Raw genomic sequence first — 16,996 nt, 5'->3', positions numbered from 1 at the left:
TTTGACTCAACGTTCGACTGAGTTTCATCGAAACAAAACAGAATTTAAATTTTTCGAAAAGAGATATTTCAATTTTCATATTCCAAAACATCATAATCTGTGACGATTACTATTTTTTTGAAAAAGAAAAGTGCTGTGAATGCATAAAACCACTCATTCTGCAAGAAACAATCTCCCATTGGCATCTAAAACCCGTTGAGAAGTCCATTAAGTCAACATAAACTCTGATAACTGATAAGTGTCAACTTTGACGCTATTTTAACAGTTCAATCCGCTTTTTCTCGCCTCTTCAGTTTCATTTTTTGTTTGATTTTCGTTTCTTTCCTCTTCTTTTTTTGAGCCAAAGAACAGTTTTGACCCATTAATTTTGTATTTTCAGCTTGGGTTCGCAATGATGAGGGTGGTTTTATATTCTATTCCTATTCTATTATCCCAATGTATTTTATCGACAGCAGACGTAATGAATGGAACAATGAAATTGATGATGGTTCAAGCAGTAGGTCAAACATATTATTGTAGGAGAAGAATGAAGATTTTCAGTTATGGAGACATGGAGATAGAACACCTACTGAAACATATCATAATGATCAGTTCACTGAGGCTTATTGGATATTTGGAGGTGGTGGATGGGGTCAATTGACACCGGTATGATAAGAACATTGGCAACGTAATCCAATTATCCGAATTTCAGATTGGAATGAGACAGCACATGCAACTGGGTCAGAAACTGAGAGCCCGATATGTTAATGGACAGCCTTATGCATTTTTGAAGAAACGATACGATCAACAGGAAATTTTTGTGAGGTCAACCGATAAGAATAGAACGCTTCTTTCTGCATTTTCAAATATGGTTGGAATGTATGGAAACTTGGACAAAGAGAATGTAACTGAGCCAAGTAATGAAATTTGAGAAAAATACTTTACAAAATTGAAGATGTTACAGATATCGACTATCCAGATGTTATTGGTTGGCCAGCTGGATTTGTTCCTATTCCGATTCACACTATTCCCGATGCAGAAGATCATGTAAGTACTTTTGAGTTTTGATGAGTTTTTGAAAACGAATCCTAACTATTTCTCAGCTTCTATCCGTTGACAATGCATGTGCATTACAAGATACCGTTTGGAATATGGCAAAGACAACTGACATTGTTTCAAGTTATTTCAATCGTTCCGATGTTAAAGCTCTCATGGGAAATCTCACGAATTATTGTGGAGAGGACATTAATCCTGAAAATCTTTGGATTCTTTACAATGCATTAAAAATTGAGAAACAGTATTATCCAGTTGATTTTCAACGATTCACTCCATGGTACACTGACAGTTTGTTTGAACAAATCGATATTGTGAACTCTCAAGTTCAAGATTTTCAAAATGGATTAGGGTTAGAAGGTAGAGAGATAATCCCTATTCTATTTAAAAATGTTTTAATTTTAGGAGTAATTGTGAATGGACTTGACATTGGAAAATATCTTCGAAAAATTCGTGGTGGAACACTTGTAAATGATATATACAATCATATGAATAGAAAAACGGAATGCAGTTCAAGTGATGGAAAAGAGTGCGCTTACACAAAACGAATGAAGTTTTTCGCATATTCCGCTGTGAGTACTTTTTTAGAGACAATCTCTGACTGGATGGAGCATAGGCCACCAGGCCATGTTACACATGCACCAAGTTGATCCGTTCCGGTTGATTTTGTGATATGTTAGTACCCTAGGAATTCTAAGAATTTTATACCATACCAGATTAGGCTCCGCCCCCTTTGACCTACGGAAACAATCGATTGAAGTTGAAAAATGAAAATTTTTCTTTCGAAAGATAGGATCAAAATCTCTTCAGAAATGAATTGCCAGCCTTATTTCGTGCATTTTATAAGATGTACACTTTTTTCTAGCTCCCCTGCATCATATAGAAAAAATCACTTTTTTGAAAAATTTGTCAATTTTTTCATGTTTTTTGGATTTTGCGGCTGGTCGAAGTACTGCGGTCCGAAGTAAATTTATAATGATTAGATACATATTTGTGTGATCTATCCGAAAATATAAAGATTTATCCCAGATTTGGGTGTCTAGCTGAGTTATGATCCAAAAAGTGACGAAATTTTATGCATTTCAACGTACTCCCCTCCATGGTAAAAAATGGGTGGTTGACAAAAATCAAAAATATTTCTGATTTAAGTTGAACAGAGCTAGTGTAGTGTTCACACAACTTTTCAGACAATTCTAGCCATGTTTCAGTGAGTTACAGACACCTCCTCCATTTTTTCGACTCAAAAAGTTTGAGCTCTTGTAACTTTTCAGATTATGACTCAAAATCTTAGAAACTTCGAGAAAATGATGGAATATACTACAAAAACACAATCAATTAGCTGAAAGTCATTTTCTGCCATTTTGTTCAACTTTCGCTTCATTTCATAACCGATAGCTTCATGGATCAATGATAGTGAGATATTCTGGCGCATGAAATACCAGTACTTTCTAAAAAAATTACTTTCAGCTTATTGATTGTGTTTTTGTAGTATATTCCATCATTTTCTCGAAGTTTCTAAGATTTTGAGTCATAATCTGAAAAGTTACAAGAGCTCAAACTTTTTGAGTCGAAAAAATGGAGGAGGTGTCTGTAACTCACTGAAACATGGCTAGAATTGTCTGAAAAGTTGTGTGAACACTACACTAGCTCTGTTCAACTTAAATCAGAAATATTTTTGATTTTTGTCAACCACCCATTTTTTACCATGGAGGGGAGTACGTTGAAATGCATTAAATTTCGTCATTTTTTGGATCATAACTCAGCTAGACACCCAAATCTGGGATAAATCTTTATATTTTCGGATAGCCCACACAAATATTGTCGCGGATATACCATCCTGGTTATATCCACGACCTATTTAGCTGATGCTTCGTACTCTGTTAGATGAAATAACAAGTATGAGGTGTTGAGCTAAAGTATCATCCAACGTGGCAACAACCGATGGAAGGATCCAAATACCAAAGCAACGCGGAGATGGACGAAGAATCTCAAAGAAGAACAGGAGACTTCAAGACGAATCACATCTGGGACTGGAGACGTCACGCCATCAACTACACTACGTTTCGTTGATCCCCCTTTCCCGGAGTGTCGTGGATATCCTCCTTCGGATATATCCACGACCTATCATTCAATGAGATTCTTATCGGAAATCTCTCAACTCTTCAATGGATTCTTCAACCCATCGAGTACAAGTCACCAAAGCGAGGATAATTCGTGATGGCCGTGGACGAGAAGCTCGTGGAAGAGGATGCATCCGCGCTCGACGGCAGCGAGGGAAAACAATTCATTCAATTGCCGCCCCCGCCTTAATATCTCTAGCACTCTCCCCTTTCCACTCGCTATTTCTCCCATTGTTTCTAGAACATTTCTATGAGATTCCGCCCATCACCTCTCACACCTTTTCAGGATTACTTCCTAATTCAATCTTCCTTACTTACTACTCTTTGCCCCCGCTCATGTGACTTCTCACTATTATTCCCACTTCTTCGACTAATATTCTACCAAAGCATCTATTATGCTTCGGTAATAAACCATTCGTGCATCAACAACTGTTCGAACTACCCAACATCATGCATTGCTCAACAACAACTAAAATCATGGATTGGAGGCCTCACCAGCCATACACAAAACCAATCCACGACAAATATGTATCTAAACATCATAAATTTACTTTGGACCACAGTACTTCGACATGCCGAAAAACTCAAAAAACATGAAAAAATTAACAAATGTTTCAAAAAAGTGATTTTTTCTATATGATGCAGGGGAGCTAGAAAAAAGTGTACATCTTATAGAATGCACGAAATAAGGCTGGCAATTCATTTCTGAAGAGATTTTGATCCTATCTTTCGAAAGAAAAATTTTCATTTTTCAACTTCAATCGATTGTTTCGGTAGGTCAAAGGGGGCGGAGCCTAATCTGGTGTAGTATAAAATTCTTACAATTCCTAGGGTACTAACATATCACAAAATCAGCCGGAACGGATCAACTTGGTGCATGTGTAACATGGCCTGGTGGCTTGAGCGAGACATTGTCTCTTAAATGTTTTTTTCAAAAGTTAAATTTTTAGCATGATACCACTCTCTATGCTCTTTTCTCGTTGCTCGGAGTTGCTCATCTGGCTGTTCAACCACGTGGATACCCTCTGTATTCAGCATGTGCTGTATTTGAACAGTGGCAAGAAACAAAGTCTAATGAAACGTTTTTCAAGGTATTTTCAAGTTTTTTTTGTTTCCAATTTGTTTTCATTTTTCTAGTTGATTTATCATCGTCATGAAAATGATACTCTCAACTATGTGTTGACTTCTGGAATTCCGGGATGCAATGGAAATGATTACTGTCCACTTTCAGTTCTTAAAAACTATTCAGATACATACAAACCAGAAATGGAAATGAACCAGGTATTCAATTAAAATCTCAGTAATTCTTATTTTCAAAAACATTTTCAGTGGTGCGACTATAATATTCTCTCTAGCTCATCGTCAACGTCTTCTGCCTTCTCATCTCTTCTGATTCTCACTCTTTTCTATTTATTTGTGTCTTCTTCTAAATAGTTTTCAACTGCAATTACTCATCTGTACATTTTAATATCTGCTCAAAACAGTTGCTGAATAAAGGGGTTTTGTCATTGTAAATTGTATTAAAGTTTTAGACATTTCTCTTCCAAATTGATGATAAAACAGCATTGATCATTATCAAAAAAAAAGAGAATATTGAAGCGACAGTGGTAGTCAACTGATAAAACGCATTACTACATCTTTCCATTTTTATTTCGTCTCTGAACTCTTTTCTTGAAACTCGAAATCACAATTTTTTAAAATTGTTTTTCAGGGTAACTTTCACTATGGTCTCTGCCATTTCTATATTGGCTCTTCTTGCTCTTTCAGGTCACGTAACGACCTATTCTGATGGTACCAAAGAATTAATTTTTGTACAAACAGTAAGAAAAACAATCAGTTTTCAGTTTTAAAAGAAACGTTATAGCTTTGGAGACATGGAGATCGGTCACCAACAAAAACATTCCCAACAGATCCATTTCAAGAAGATGCGTGGACATTCGGAGGTGGTGGATGGGGACAATTGAGTCCGGTGAGTGAGGGGAGATGAGAAGTGTTTGAATGTTTAGAATATGTTCTCTTCAAAAGTTTGATAGCGAAGTTAAAATTTTGGAATGTTTTTCAGCTTAATGGCTAATATCTACTGACTCATTAAAAATGCAATTACAGTTTTTTGAAACTCACTTAATAACGAAACAAGAAAAATGAGCTCAGCAATTGGAATCCTATTTCCAAAATATGTTAAATCTTTCTTACAGGCCGGTATGAAACAACATTTAAACTTAGGAAAGATGCTCCGTTCGCGTTATGTTGGTGATTATCAATTTTTCCCCACAAAATACAATGCGAAACAGGTAACCACTTGTTCTTCTACTTCTACCAATTCAGAATTTCAGATTTACGTCCGCTCAACAGATGTCAACAGAACTATTATTTCGGCAATGTCTAACTTGCTCGGTCAATACGGACAAAACGACGGAAGCAGTGTCCCAGATGTTGATTATCCAAATATTACAGGATGGCCAACAGGATACGTGCCTATTGCAGTGCATACTGTAGATGATGACACAGATCACGTGAGTGCTACCGTAGTCCGATTAGATGAAACTACGTGTAGACATGAGTGACGAAGTGATTGCAGTAATAGAAAAGAAGGAAATGTTTTAAGACGATTAATAAATGAAAAGGGTGGTATGATTGATTCACCTCGAAGTGTTTCGTAATGAGTACAATTATTGAAGAATCCATTAGTGGACTTTGTGACTTTGAACTTTCTGAGTCATCCTACACTATCAGAAAGATTCTTAACACAATTTGTATTCCAAATATTGTTTCAGCTCGGGAACATGGAAGCCACTTGTCCATTCCGTGAGCAAGTCTGGAATCTTGCAAAAACTTCCGACGAGGTTAAGAACTTTATCAATTCGGAAAAGGTGAGAAGAAACTTCGCAACAAAGTTCTTATCGGAAACACGGAAACACGACATACTTAACATTTTTCATGGCTTTTTCAGGTTCAATCTATGCTCGGAAATTTGACAAAATTCACGGGACAAACAGTTGATATTGACAATTTGTGGATCATCACAAATGCTTTGTACATTGAAGTGAGAATAAGGGAAACATGGAATGACGTCATCAAGTAATGAATTTTCAGCAAATTTATTATAATGACACGATCCGAACAAAAAATACTTGGTTTACTGATGATTTGTACGCTCAAGCAGATGCAATTAATGATCAAGTTCAACTTTATCAGAATGGAATTTTCAAAAGTATGGATATTAGGCATGAACAACTGTACATATTGAGTTTCAGCTGTTCCAAATGTTGTAAATGGGCATGATGTGGGAGTTTTGACACGTAAAGTACGCGGAGGACCTATTTTAGATGATATGGTGATGCATATGAATATAAAATTGAATTGTCAAGGAAAAACAACACCGAACTGTACATGGATTAACAATTTGAAGAATTACGTATATTCTGCTGTAAGTTACTTTCTCAAAGAAACGAGTATTTACATGACCAGCTACAGCACGACACTACTATCTACGCCTTCTTCTCGGCCCTTCTGATTGAAGAGTATGCAGTTAAACCAAACGGAGGATATCCATTATACTCTGCTGCTGTTCTTCTTGAACTTTATATCGATCATGCAGACAATAAACCATATTTCAAAATGGTTTATCATGAACAGGAGAACTCTGGATTCAAGGATATCACGATGGGAATTCAAGGATGTCCAAACGGAACTTCTTATTGCAGTCTGGATATTCTGAGAAACTTCGCACAAACAATTAAACCCGACCAACCAATTGATCAAGTAAGTTTCATGGAAAATGCATTTAATTTCAAACTTTCCTGCAGTGGTGCTACACTGATTTGGATGCCAAGCACGCTGGAATGAGTACAGTTTCTCTGTTTCTGATTGCAGGTACATTCGGTTTTTGTTAGTTGAAAAAGTGAAAATAACTCAATTTCAGTGATCCTTGCAATCCAAAACGACTTCATGGGATTTTTTTAAGTCCTCAAAAATAAGTAAATCTAATTTATTCATTTAATTCAATTACTCGTAACATGATAGTTGCAGTAAATCCTGTCCATTTCCCGGGAATAAAGTTATTTACTCTATATATGTTCTCAACTCCTCAAAACATTTTTCCAACATCATCTTTCCTTCCGTTTTTCGAACAACTTGATCATTCAACCAACATTGTAAAGTCAAAAAATTCGAGAACACATTTTCCGGATGATTTTGACGAAGATTTGTGAAAAATCGATCTTTCTCGTGATGATAATACTCTTCTTCATCGAAAAATACGGCGCTGACTCTGGAAAAGTACATCATTAAATTTGATTCGATTGAATTTATCACCCACGTGGCAATGTTTGCATCGTTTTCATTCAAAGTCTTCACCATAGTGATATGTGCCTGTGGATCCACGTATTGATTCTTCATTCTCTCAAAAGTTGCTGTTGTTGAATCTGAGAGAACTACTGCAAAGCATCGATTGGATCCAGTTTCTTGGCCTGAAAATGAAGTTCTCAATCGCAGATTTCTCAAGTTTTTCCTGTTACCTGCCAATACTTTGTATACATTGACACTTCCTTTTCTAGGTTGAAGTGTGATAAGTTCCATGTAAACTCCTTGTTTATTTTTACCGATTTGTCCGTATTTAGCAGTTATTCTATCCGTCAAATCGTAAACGATTCTTCTCATTTCGTTGACTGAATGACTCGATAGTTTCAACATAGTTGCCATGTGACCCGTAGAACAACTGGAAATTGAAATTAGATTTGACTTCGAAATATATCTTAAATAAGTTAGATGAAGTTAGATCAATTCAGAAAAACTTATTTTCGAGAATGTTACCATCATCCCGTAGAATGACCTCGCTAAGACCACTCTCAACGCAAACGGAACGCTAATCTCTTTTTGGAGAGAAATATAGACATACTATCCTAACAAAACTGACCACATAAATATGTTCGGATGAAAACTCACTTTTTGCAATGCATGACCAAAAAGTTAAAGATGATTTTGAATGAAAGTTTTGTGAGTTCGAACCAACTTCCATACTTGATGGAACATGATGAGCAATCTCCCTTCTTGTCTCTTGTACGACAACGCCACTGAGAAAAAAAAACGAATTTTACTCAAATATAACATCAAAACGAACCTCATAACAAGTCTTTCTCCGTCTCAAATGCATCATTCTATTGCATTTTCGGCATTGTTGTCGTTTTTTGAGAAGTCCTCTCTGCATCATTGTTTGTACCACTTTTGGATAATTGTCCACGTTTTCAACCAGCTCATCGATGATTTCATTCGTCGTTGGAGGCGGTCTATCTGCATCATCTTCCTCTGCCATTGCAGATAGAGAAGATGGTTTTGGAAAGTGAACATTTGCGAACTGTTCGTCTTCTGTTGGATATCCTCCAGTCAGTTGGGATAAAGCATATTGAAGAGGTTGAGTGTAGTCGAATCCATCTAGTCCATCGGATTCCATTCTAAAATTAGAATAATGAATAAAATCCCGTGATTTATACAAAATAAATCGATAGATGTGAGGGAAAAGAGAGAAGAAGGTTTGGGGGGGGGGGGGGTTGCGAGATAGAAAAAGACGGAGAATGTGAAAGAAAGAGCGGAAAAGCGACAAAGGGGGGGGGGTCTAGGGGGGTGACACCCCCCTCCCGTCACCCTCCACATACACTCTTGTATTGATTCAAAAACTAGAATATTCAGTGGTTGTTAGAAGACAAAATACATATCAGACACATGAGTTATCAGAGTTACAGTATCTCGGCAAAATTTGGTGTAGCTCAAAACGTTTCAGACCGTTGGAATAGGTTTACAGAATTTGAGACAGAAGTAATCCATCGAGAGTCGGGAAAACCTGAAAGGAAGTTGAAAAGTTGCAACGGTGTTGTTACATCAAAAAAAGTTTTTGCATAGGGTTTCTATTGCAATAAATTATCTATTGACCACATCCAATGAACTCTGGAAGTCGCAAAATTTATTTAAGTTTGCCGCATTATATCCACAAGACCAGACGATCTTTTTAATTTAGAATACAGTACTGAGAATGACGAAAAAATAAAAAACATTGGCTCACACTTTTCTGATTGAGAAACATAAATTATATTTTTACTTTCACAGACTTTAAATTAAGGAATCACCAAAACTTAACTTTACAAACATTAAACTCCAATTTTTGTTTATAAAATTATAGTTTAAGTCATACTTGTCACGGGCCGGGCCGGGCCAAAATCAGGAAAAATCTCGGCCCGGCCCGGCCCGCTCGGCCCGTTTTGAAACATTTTTTGAAACATTTTTGAAAATTTGATGTTTTTTTGGGAAATTTTTTGAAAAAATAAAGTTTTCGAATAAAACTTCAAAATTCAATAAAAAGGTTAATATGTATGATAATTTAAGCATTTTTACTCTAAATTTTCGAAAATTTTCAGAAAATTGTGTTACAAAATAAGTACACATTTTCGAATCCGGGCCGACGGGCCGGGCCGGGCCGAGCCGAGCCGAGCCGGGCCGGCCCGATTTTTGACAAGTATGGTTTAAGTTTGTTCCTTATATAACTCTTCAATTGACACTAATTTTTGTAGCGATCTGTATTAGCTCGGCACAGTTCTTACAACAGCGCTCCACCGAAATGCCCTTGAAAGATGTGTTTTCTTCTCTGAGTCTCTCAATTTTGCCTACAATTTTCTTCGAATTCGGTAGAGCGCGATTGTAAGAAGCTGGCCGTGCTAATAGATGCTCATAAGAGTTTTGTAAAAGTTTACATCAGAAAAAAACTTTATGTACAACAAAAAGAACTAACACAAATTGTTATTTTATAGAAAAAGAATGATAGAAGAAACTGTTGCTAGTCTGCGACATTTTCACTAACCGTCCCTTCGTTTTATAGATCAAAATTTGAAAAATGTTATATTTAATTCGATTTTCCCTTGATTTTTCAGTTTTGAAACTTTTTCAAAAGAAACATCGACGTATTTAAAAACAAATTTGCTGGGTCAAGTGATGTAAACCTCTGACTGAAAAGTTATCTGGAAGTGTCTCAGTTCATCTCTTATGAGACTCTTTGGCGTTTTTGGTTCATCTGGTACTGGAGATTTTATCTTTCTACTTATTTTTTCCAACTTTTCAGAAATTCGGAAAAATTCATGACTGATTCTAATCTATGAAACAAGTTCACTTGTTCAACTTCGGAATGAAATAGATTCTCAAGGTTAAAATTCCATATTCTCGTTCTCCCAAAAACCCGAAATACTCATCAATTTCCCCGCAAAGTTCACACAATATGACCTCTCTTTGCCTCTGCCGTCCAACTGCCAGATGTTTTGGATTTTCGTTCGTTTTGTCATATTCGATCGTGCCAAAAAATCTCGGAATCTTGCCAGTTTGTCACCATAAAACACATTCCATTATGTGACGTCTTCGGCTTCTCGGCGCCTTTGTCGAAGAAATTAGTAAGGTCCATCGTTTGGAGACATCTGGTCTTCAATCCATTCCTTTGTTTCGTACATTCGGCTTATTAGTTTCAATGAGTGCCCTCCCATTCGTCTTGGTGCCCTCTTCTTCTCCGTTCGTCGTCTTCTTCTTATTCCAATTTTCTTTCCTCTGTTCAGTTGTCACTCATCTCGCGCACAAGACATTCCACTTTCCCTTCTACATCATGGATTACACTCCTCTCTTGCCAATACGTCCACTTTCCAGTGAAGGGTGGTTCTCAATTTAATTTGCCATTTCCACGTGTCACTCAACTTGGCTATTTATTTCTCCAAAAGTGTTCTTGGCTCTTTTTTCACGACTGGTCATTTACATTTATCCGGGTGGCAGGACACGTCCGCAAGTTTTTGGCTCTGTTCATTTTCTCATGCTACGGCTCCATTCGGAGATGCTAGTAATTTTTCTTGAAGAAACCTGGCATAAAAGACTTCACAAAAGAGAGTTTCTACATATTCAAACTGTAAGGATTCCAACATTTCCATTCAATAGACCGTCACATAGTCTAAAAATCGAAATACAAATTGTGAGAAATTGAATTTAGATTCTTATTATTTATTTTGTTCCTGGGAACAATTTAAACTCAGGTAGCAAGATTGGTAACGAGTCAAAAAGTCAATAAAGTTACAGTAAAAGAGCATTTGAAGTTCTTTTTTGTATATTTTGTGAAACAAACTTCTTCTTGTTTTGTTTTAATTAAAAATATTAATTATTCGAGCGTTCTCTGAATAGATATGGCCTTGAAAGTGCGATTTTTTAGTAACTTTCTAGAAAAAAATATTTGTAAAATTCAAAAAAACGTTCCAGGTTGTTCCTTTAGAGCCAGACACTATCTCACGAACTTAAAATTTTCATGAACCTCAAAAATGAACCTGTCTTCTTAATACTGTAAAACAGCTCTTTTCAGAATCTTCTCATTTAAGATTTGATGAACTGTTCCTGAAAATTCTAGAGTGCTTCTAGCAGAAAACCAAAAATCTAGGGAGACCGAGTAAATCGAATACGAATGAAACGTATAGTACAGTGTTTAATAATTTATAGAACAAATTGTGAGGTTTCATATTTCATTACATAACACGAAACATTTCTCTATTTTGTTTCAGTTTCAAAGAATCCTTCTGAATTTCCGAATCAATTCTGAGGTGTAGTAGTTAAAATAGAACAAGAAAACTATCCGATTAGTATTCTGTTTTGAAACCCCCCTTGTGTTTTGTTCATCCACTTTGAACCTTTCTTCCGAACGAATGATCTTTCAACCTTTCTCTTTTCGAGTTCTACATACCACCCAAACAAGTTCACTTATCAGTTCTTCTTAAAGTGGATTGAGCAATTTTTGAGGTATTTAGGTAAGCAGCAGAGATACAAGGTCTGCAAACAACTCTCACGTATCTCACTTGAGCCCGTGCGGGATGCTCCATCCGACTTGTCTCGTTGTCTGTGTATCTCCTCTCTGTTACTATCTTTCTGCCTATCTCTACAATTATTATCGGCGGGATGGATGCCTATGACGTAGCACCTTTTGCCCCTCTCTCACCCCTAGTTTCTCTATGTATCTCTATTTCATGTGCTCTTTTGATACCTCGCACACAAAGTGGTCTCTGTTTCCCTTTATTACATTTGGTGTCGGCCTGTATTCATATTTACCACCATTCTCCCACCCTTCTTGGTGTCCACCAATCAAAAGTTCCCAAACAGAAAGTGCATTTTCCCATGAGAAACTATATATTTTCTCTTTCTCTTGATCATATTGATTTCATTCTTTATCTAACAAAACACCTTCGTGTTCATCTCGTTTTCCTGTAGTTTGAACAGTGTCATATGTCTTTCAAAAACCTAAGATACTTGAGTTACACAACAATCAGACGAATAGTTTTCAATAGGGCTTGTGATTATCTTTTTGATCTGAATGGAGTAAATCCTCTACTATTTTCTCATTAGTTTCAGAATTATTTAACAACATGTAATTCAATTCACACATAATTCTAACAAGATCTACAATTTCTCACATGATTTCTTTTCTAACAAGGAAACTGATCTCAATTGAGTTTAGACCAAACGTCGAGACAGATAATTGAATAAGTTTCCAGTGGAACAAAACATGTTGCGAAATTTGTTGAATGGGACTCTTTTCTTGTTTTTTGAACATTGAAAAACGTTAATTTCGAATTCGGAGGTTTTTTCTTTCAATGTTTTGTTCTTAATCAGTCATTCGCAATAATTTATTATAATTTCACTGATCACATTCGTTATCAAATTGATAGTTTTTTGAAAAAGTTTTCATTGAGTTGTTCTTCAGAATTTTACAGCTAAGAAGTAATTACCGTACCATATTTTTAAATGTCAATTCAAAATTTAGTTGTGTTTTTTATCCGTTTTTTCTTGAAATATGGAATTACTCAATTAATGTGCTCCGGAATTCGAACTCAATCGAATCTTCTAACTTTTCTAAATCCCACAGCCTTTTTCATGTGGGGTATCTTAGGAACATTTTCCACTAGATTGCTCCAAAAAGTTGAGTCTAAACAAAGTTGATCTCAATAAATGAAAATGAAATAAAAAGAGAAAAGAGCTTGTTCTTACCCAGAATTGCGTGTCCGTGTGTATTGTTAGTTGGCAGTCCATCTTGGCTTCCTCTTCTTTCTTCTTCTCGTATAAATTCGGTGGCCAAGTGTCACCACTACCACCCCGGGGTCTCTTTCTCTTTCTTTCTCTATTTCTCTCGATGTTCCACTTCAATTCCACTACTTTCCACCACAATCTCTCACCCATTCCACCCAACACAACACCCCATTTCTTTCCATCTGTCCTTTTTCTCTCCTTTCTATTCTTCTTCTTCTTCTACACTTACATTTTTCTCCCTTTTTGTGTGAGAAAAATAAATTCCCAACGGGCTCCCACAGAGAGCTTCCACATCCCTGGACATTGAAAATATGCTCGACATTTTCGGACGATGGAAACTTTTTTGGCGTTTTTCCATTACTTCTTTCTATTCCACAAGTTTCATTCTTTTGTTAGTTTCCTCACTTTTCCGAAAACTTCCAAAAAAAGTATTGTGTTTTGAATAGTCACAACTATTCGAATTATTGGACAATGCACTGTTTGAAGAATTGGGAATGAATAAGTTGCCGAAAAATGTTTCGAATCTGTAATTAATTCTGAGAGAATCTTGTTCCCATATCGAAATCTATTTTTTACTTCTTCTCTTTTTTCTTGATGTGTGAAATGACGTGACGGTGTTCACACATTTCAATACCCTTTGATTTATGACTTCTTTACTTTGACTCACAACTTCTTAGCTTCTGAATCTCGAATATATCCCAATATTTCAGCAAAATGGCAGAGTCTCCACCTCGGGTGGACTCGTCATTAGATGCTCCAGACGTCGGGAATCCGACGTCATTGATGGAGAGACTTCGGTTGAGAGACCAAGGAGAGGAAGGAGGAAAAGATGATGGTTCGTCCGAATTTTAAATGTATTTCAAATAAGAATCATTTCAGACTTTGATAATAAGTCAGTTTCATCAGCTCAATACTCTCAAGCATCGGAGGCAACGACAGCTGTCAAACAGCAACCATTTCTGCACACGATGACCAAAGTAAGTCTTTTGAAAAAAGCTTTGAAAACGGTTGGAGCTTAGGATCAAGGCCATTAAGTCTTCACTCTATTTCTTGAGAAAATAAACAGTTTTCGGAAAAAAAATGAGAAGAGAGCTTTCGCAAAAACTGGAAACAGATGAAGTTTACTTTAAAATTTACAAAACTGTATTTTAGACAGACTAGAAAAAACGAAAAATATCTTATTTCATGCCACCGAATGTTTTCAAAAGGCTACAATAAAAAAATTGTCCTCAATATAGAAAAGTAATAATTTCTAATTTTCCAGGTATACTGCCACATTGACGACGAAACCGATCCGTACATGTTAGAGGTTCATGTACCACCCGATCTCATTACTTTGGGAGATTTAAAACGTGTTTTAATGCGAACGAACTTTAAATATTATAGAAAAGCATTGGATCCCGATTCTGGATAGTAAGTTTTAATTTAAACAGAATAAAAAGAAAATAACCAAACTTGTAGTGAGGTAAAAGCTGAAATTCGTGATGATTCCCAACGGCTATCCCCTTCTTCAAATAATCTTTTCGAATTGTTTCTTCTGACAATCGAAGGATCAACTCATTCCGATGGAAGTAGTGGAAAAATGAGAAAGTATCCATCAGTACCTGGTCCAGCACCATCAAATCGAAGTGGACCGCCAATGAACTATCAACATGCTGCATATCAGTTTGATAACTCAAGTGAGTTTTTTCAAATTCTCAAAAATTATAGTGATTGTGAAAAATATTCAATTCGAGTTGTCGAAAGAACACTTTTCAAATTAACGAAAAATTTGTTGAAAATCTCTTTTATCCCTCACAATACTCAAAACTTTAACCGAAAAACCCCACTTACCACTATATTTTTTTGAATAAAAAACCCCATAGTGTTGTGGCGAAAGAAGCAACGAATAAAATGTATTCAACCAACAAAAGTTGATCATCTTTCCGCTACCGCCCATTCGGTAATAAACTTCCAGATGTCTGTTTCATTTTCATTTTATTCTATTTTCTTGGTCATTTTGTTTCTACTCTTTCAAATGAATTGAATTCAATGTAATTTTTAACTAAAAAAAACCAGAAGACTCCACGATTTTTGATTTTTGATTTTTCAGTGATGAGCACGGATTCTGAGTCGATGATCTCGGCTGCAATACCCGGATATTTGAAGAGTGCTGCTTATAATAGACGGTTTCCGCAGCATTATCTAGGTCAGTTTTAATGTTTTTCGATTGAAATCTATGAAGAAAAATGAAGTACGTAGTACTGAAGGATATGTATCAAGCTTGACCTATTCTGCCAGACGTACTTTGACTTCGGACCCAATAAAACACCACCCCTCGTAAAAACTTGATCACATTATCTAATCACATTTCACCTCTCTTTATTTTCATGTTTTATGTTGGTGTTAATGAGTGGATCTCCCAGATCACCAGTGAAATACTATACGAAATGAAGAGAGTCGAGAGAAAGGACCAATTGTTTCAAATCTCTCTTTATCTTCCGGCTCATCGATGTGTTGGCTGGCTGCCAGTCAACCAACACACATTTCAAACAGATTTCCCTCCCCTCTTTTCATTCAATGTTTGTACATACATTTCATTTCGATTCATACACATTTTATCATTCTGATTAAATCAGAATCGTTTCGTTTCTCTGAAAAGAAACTAGGTTGACTGTATACATTCATAAAGTTTTTGTTTGTAATACACCTTGTTTGAATCGGTATTCAGCATCTTTTTTTGTCAGATGTGTTTTTATCAACTAATAGCAAAACTTCCATGAATCTCCATCAATTGATAATTGACGTCCTGGCGTACCTAATCTGATTTTTAGCGGCGTACTCGTAGAACTCGACAAATTGTTATCAAACCCAAAGCTGTGGATTCGTTTAATCACGCATGATGTGTTTATTCGATTAAGTTTTTATCTCAAAGAACTTCCCTGTAAATAGAAATTTTACTCTCTGCGATTTTTTAATTTGGAACTGCTTCAAAGGTTTTAAAAACATCTTTCCAGACTTTTTGCCAATCGGAGCAAGTTTTAATGAGACTAATCGGAGCAACGTGTTCCACTTCAAACGAATGCAATTTCTTGTTCTTTGACACTCTCTCTCTTGAATTATGATCTTTTAAAAAAGCTCTCAAGATTTCTCTTGTCTCCTTTGTTGGGGGTCATTGAGCTTCTTGTCTTTGCTCCTCCTGGTGAGAAACCATTCTCTCTTTCTCATAACCTCCTTTTCCCTTATTCTTTTCCATGTCAGCGAGAAAAAAACGAAAGGACCGAGGAGTTTATCACAGTGTTTATCAAGATGCTTTCCCTTTCTCTCACCACTTGAACACTCTTCTTCTCGAGACCTCATACCACTTCACCCCACTTTTAGTTAGTTTTTTTGCCCGCTCTCGTCAATTCTGTGTATGTTTCTACTTGTCACTATTATCGTTTTTGTGTCGAAATGGTCTCTAGTACCCCCTACTGATACTCTTCTCATTATCACTCCATTCCTTCAAAAATAGCTTCTTGTTCTCCTTCTTCCTGTGGATCTGTGGTTTTATTGACTTTAGGATTCCCTCTTTTTCTCATTTCACTTGTGATTCTATCATGATACCTATCGGAAAATGAGGAAAAGAGACAGTTTTGATAATGATCTTCCTCCATCTTCCTCTCTTAATCCGCTGCTTTTTCTCTCTCCGATCTGTATTTGCTATCCCATGTGTAGGTGGATTTTGATTAGATATCGTCATTAGGAGAGCCACAGTCTCATGTTTCAATCTATCTCTCTTT

At 36.3% G+C, this 16,996-nt stretch overlaps 4 protein-coding genes across 4 annotated transcripts; 3 read left to right on the top strand and 1 right to left on the bottom strand.

Moving 5' to 3' along the window:
• Positions 1-460: 460 nt before the first annotated feature.
• On the top strand, positions 461-4,586 carry GCK72_005980 (uncharacterized protein; the record flags this gene model as incomplete). The annotated part of the gene is made up of 9 exons (XM_053725417.1): positions 461-496; positions 541-645; positions 692-896; positions 944-1,026; positions 1,083-1,392; positions 1,438-1,604; positions 4,103-4,243; positions 4,290-4,433; positions 4,482-4,586. The coding sequence occupies 9 exons, from the start codon at positions 461-463 to the stop codon at positions 4,584-4,586; spliced, it is 1,296 nt and encodes a 431-aa protein (XP_053589611.1).
• Positions 4,587-4,876: 290 nt separating this feature from the next.
• On the top strand, positions 4,877-7,115 carry GCK72_005979 (uncharacterized protein; the record flags this gene model as incomplete). Its single annotated transcript, XM_053725416.1, has 11 exons — positions 4,877-4,972; positions 5,017-5,121; positions 5,348-5,443; positions 5,486-5,665; positions 5,927-6,022; positions 6,103-6,195; positions 6,246-6,363; positions 6,407-6,579; positions 6,627-6,914; positions 6,959-7,025; positions 7,075-7,115. 11 exons carry the CDS (start codon positions 4,877-4,879, stop codon positions 7,113-7,115), a joined length of 1,353 nt encoding a protein of 450 aa, XP_053589610.1.
• Positions 7,116-7,214: 99 nt separating this feature from the next.
• Positions 7,215-8,601, bottom strand: GCK72_005978 (uncharacterized protein; the record flags this gene model as incomplete). Its single annotated transcript, XM_053725415.1, has 5 exons — positions 7,215-7,422; positions 7,471-7,621; positions 7,670-7,869; positions 8,097-8,224; positions 8,272-8,601. 5 exons carry the CDS (start codon positions 8,599-8,601, stop codon positions 7,215-7,217), a joined length of 1,017 nt encoding a protein of 338 aa, XP_053589609.1.
• A 5,348-nt stretch (positions 8,602-13,949) lies between these two features.
• GCK72_005977 (uncharacterized protein) lies at positions 13,950-15,434 on the top strand (the record flags this gene model as incomplete). The annotated part of the gene is made up of 5 exons (XM_003108846.2): positions 13,950-14,070; positions 14,115-14,212; positions 14,500-14,648; positions 14,697-14,914; positions 15,328-15,434. The coding sequence occupies 5 exons, from the start codon at positions 13,950-13,952 to the stop codon at positions 15,432-15,434; spliced, it is 693 nt and encodes a 230-aa protein (XP_003108894.2).
• Between the last annotated feature and the right edge of the window lie 1,562 nt (positions 15,435-16,996).

The sequence above is a fragment of the Caenorhabditis remanei genome, chromosome II (assembly GCF_010183535.1).
Source record: "Caenorhabditis remanei strain PX506 chromosome II, whole genome shotgun sequence".
Taxonomy (NCBI): domain Eukaryota; kingdom Metazoa; phylum Nematoda; class Chromadorea; order Rhabditida; family Rhabditidae; genus Caenorhabditis; species Caenorhabditis remanei.
This window is presented reverse-complemented; position numbering and strand designations above follow the sequence as displayed.